Genomic DNA, 3,532 nt, shown 5'->3' with positions numbered 1-3,532 from the left:
CCCACTTTTTTTACACGCAAGAAAAATTGTTTCTTCTATCTGGATATGTGAATACAGTATTTACTGAAAAATAATATTTTGAGATCTGTATTCAGAAGTAGTGAGCAAAAACACGGTGTATTTATATATATTATTATTTGTAACAAATAAGCAATCTTTATGGTAACAACTAGAAACTGCAACAGTAGATATTTAGACACTACAAACAATCTATGTATGCAGCAAAACCTTTTAATTACCAACCTTTTTGATTATTTTTAATGACCATCTTCAGGTAAGGTACAAAATTTAATGATGCATAAAATGGAATGCTTAATGTTTTATTTTGCACATTGATTTTGTAACTGTGTAACAGAGTAATAGTAAAAGGGCATCTTTGCCAAATGCTGCTCAGTTCTATCCAATGCAGCGAATATCGTATTTGTGTTTATTTGTTTTTCAGATTCATAATGGAGCTTTTCTGGGCTAAACCTCTCAAAGTACNAGGAAAACGGAAACAGAACGCCAAAAAGCGGAAATAGAGGCTAAGGCCAAGGAAACAGAACGGCAGAAGGCGGAAATCGAATCTGAGGCGAAGGTGAGGATAGCCGAAATAGAGTTAGAGCGGGATAGGCTGAAAAGGGGGACCCGAGACGCAGAGGACAATCTCGGTAGAGCAAATTTTGACGATTACGCTCGCAGGGTAAAGGCGGCACTGCCTAAAATGCCGGAAGAGGAGGAGGCAGTACCATCTTGGTTTCGTATGGTCGAAGTAATTTTGGAGACATACGAGGTTTCAGTAGAGTTACAGGGACAAATAGTTTTGAGCGTGCTATCGGAAAAATGCAAAGCGGCACTGACAAGATTGTCAGCGGATAAGGTCAAACATTACCCTTCCTTGAAGGAGTTTATTCTCGAAGAGTTGAGACTCTCACCGGCGGAATATCTCAAGGGATTTAGGCGGGCAGAACGCTACCCGGGAGAAACATGGCCGCAATTTGTGTCGCGTCTGAAAGATCTTTATCAATACTATGTAGATAGTAGAGAGGTGGAGACATTAGAAGGTCTTGTTGAGCTAACAGTAGCGGACCACATAAAGACGCTCCTACCTCACGACGCAAGGAAATACGTGATATTACAGGAAGGGAAGGGATGGAGCAAGCCTGCGGAATTGGCCAGGTTTGTAGAGAAGTTTGACGAGGCGTCAAGTAGCAGGTCCCCAAACAAAAGCGAGGAAAACGGCGAACAAAGGGACTCGCGGAGAGAGACGAAAGGGAAATCTAGTCCCGTGATGCAGACTATAGATGAACAACCCCACAAAATTGGTTGTTATGTTTGCGGGAAAACGGACCATTGGAGGAGAAACTGTCCGAAACGGAAGGCACATAATGAGCCTAAACAGGCGCGGCTCGTGGCTACTAGTAACAATTCCCAGGACGAGAGACGTTTAGTAGCGAGGGTAACGTCGTATGACCAACCAAAGGTCGTAAAAGCGCTGAATAGAGTTAGATTAGCTTGCGAGGGAAACTGTCTTTCGGCCATAGTTGACTCCGGAGCTGAGATTTCGGTTATAAGGGAGTCGTTGGTACCTACCTCAGTGATGGGAACGAAGGGGAGAATCCAATTGGTTGGGCCCTTCGGTCACTGGATCGATGCGGTGTTAGTATCGGTCCCGATAGGGTTGTGGGAGGAAGACTTCGCAGGGTCGCGAAGTTCGGAACTGGTGACGTGCGCCTTAACGGACGAGTTAGACCAGACCACGGATGCCTTGTTATCGGAGGAGGATTACCGGATGCTGTTAAACCGGAAGGAAAAACTCCAGGAAAAGGGAGAAAGACAGGCGAGGAGCTTAAGTGTAGATGGGAACGGAAACCATCAGGAAAAGGAGCCGGAACCTCTCGCAGAGGCGGGGCGTTGTGGAATTAGCGACGAAAAAGGGAAAGGAACGGAATTACGAGACACTCAGGTCCCGGACGAATCACTTTCTCGATTGTGGGAGGTCGCTGAGCCTAAGGAAGATGGGCTAGTTGTAGAGAACAGAACACTATATCGGCAAGATAGTTCGTTCGGCAGGCCCATTAAGCAGATAGTTGTTCCCCAAGAACGGAGAACGGAAGTGTTAGATTTAGCACACAAAGCTCCGTGCGGTGGACAGTTTGGCAGTCGCGTGTTAGCAAGTCGCGTTCGCGAGAGCTTCTATTGGCTGGGAATGGTGACCGACATCCGGAAGTACTGCCAGAATAGTCGTAGGTGCCAAGTAAGTGCGCCTGATTTAGTCCTAGATAGGACCCCAGCTACACCACTTGCTCGATCCTCAACCCCGTTTCAAGTGGTTAACATAGGCGTGGTTGTACCGATTGATCACTTGTCAGCTAACGGTCATCGATACGCAGTTTGCGTAATCAGTTTACGCAACCGCTTGTCAGAAGTAGAAGAGATGAGATCGCTGGTCACCCGTTTGGTATTTTTGCGATTCTTTACGCAGACGGGTTTTCCCGAAATGATTTGTTACGATCAGGGGACAAATTTCACCGTAGGGTTGACGCGTGAAATGACCCGTATGTTAGAAGTGGAGAATGTAGAAGTAGCTCGGATCAAATCGGCTCACGATATCGCAACTAAGCATACGGCCGTAAAACGAGAAGGGTATGCAGTGCGTTCCAACCTGGAAGCACGGAAAAGGGAATATAACATCGGGGATACGGTTCTCGTGGAAAAGTCTTCCCCGGATGACAAATTACATGTCCGGTGGGAATGGCCGGATGTAGTAGAAAAGCGAAGTTTCGCTGTAAGAATAGTACTCGGTTTCGACGGGAGATTCGGGGAACTGGATCAAACTTCGTCCTTGCGACCGCTGTACGATCGTGGACGAGGGGACGGGAGAGGAAGGGAAATTCCTCCACTTTCCCCGACGTCGGCACAGACCGAACTGGATGACGTGCCGTTGGATTACAACTCGATGTTCGATAATAGACCGAAAAAAAAAACATCGGGACACTTACTGGAGAGTGGATCTCGAAACGGTTTACCCCATACCGGATTTCGCTAGTTTACGAAAGCGGTTATTAGGCATAGGTAACAAAGGCATCTCTGCGCGTAGACGGGTAAAATTCCCAAATGTTCCGGATGTATGGGTCAGTCCGATATCGGACGATTTTTGTAAGATTGTTTGGTGTTGAAGGGAATCAAACAGGCTTAAGTAAGCTCAGTTTGATCCTCGGCCGTGGAGGTGTCGGGAATTAAAATCGTCTAGCGCGCGGTTTTCCCGCCTTTTCGTGAACGACCGTTATCGCCATGGAAACGGCGATAACGACATTTTGAAAACTCGACCGCTGATTGGTTAAGAAACATCGGACGATCGGCGGACGTCTTATACAGCTGGTAGATGCTGATTGGTGGAGTTCAATGTAGCTTCAATCCTATAAAAGCAGTGAAGTTCTGGCGGGAAGTTTAGTTCGCTTTGGACTCGTAGAATGAACTCACGTTGACCTTAGTTGCCGGAGCTGTCTTAGAAGATCGTCTCATCTTGTTGTGTTGTTGTAGACTTTGAATT

General features: G+C 46.5%; 1 protein-coding gene across 1 annotated transcript; it reads left to right on the top strand.

Annotated features, from left to right (window-relative positions):
• The first annotated feature begins 654 nt into the window (after window positions 1-654).
• Window positions 655-3,028, top strand: LOC111640935. Its single transcript, XM_023387025.1, has one exon. It carries the CDS (start codon window positions 704-706, stop codon window positions 3,026-3,028), a length of 2,325 nt encoding a protein of 774 aa, XP_023242793.1. The 5' UTR covers window positions 655-703.
• The last annotated feature ends 504 nt before the right edge of the window (window positions 3,029-3,532 follow it).

The sequence above is a fragment of the Centruroides sculpturatus genome, unplaced genomic scaffold (genome assembly GCF_000671375.1).
Source record: "Centruroides sculpturatus isolate CEXI.00-Female unplaced genomic scaffold, Cexi_2.0 scaffold1347, whole genome shotgun sequence".
Lineage (NCBI taxonomy): Eukaryota > Metazoa > Arthropoda > Arachnida > Scorpiones > Buthidae > Centruroides > Centruroides sculpturatus.
Note: the sequence above shows the minus strand (reverse complement) of the source record. Positions and strands in the feature narration are given on the sequence as shown.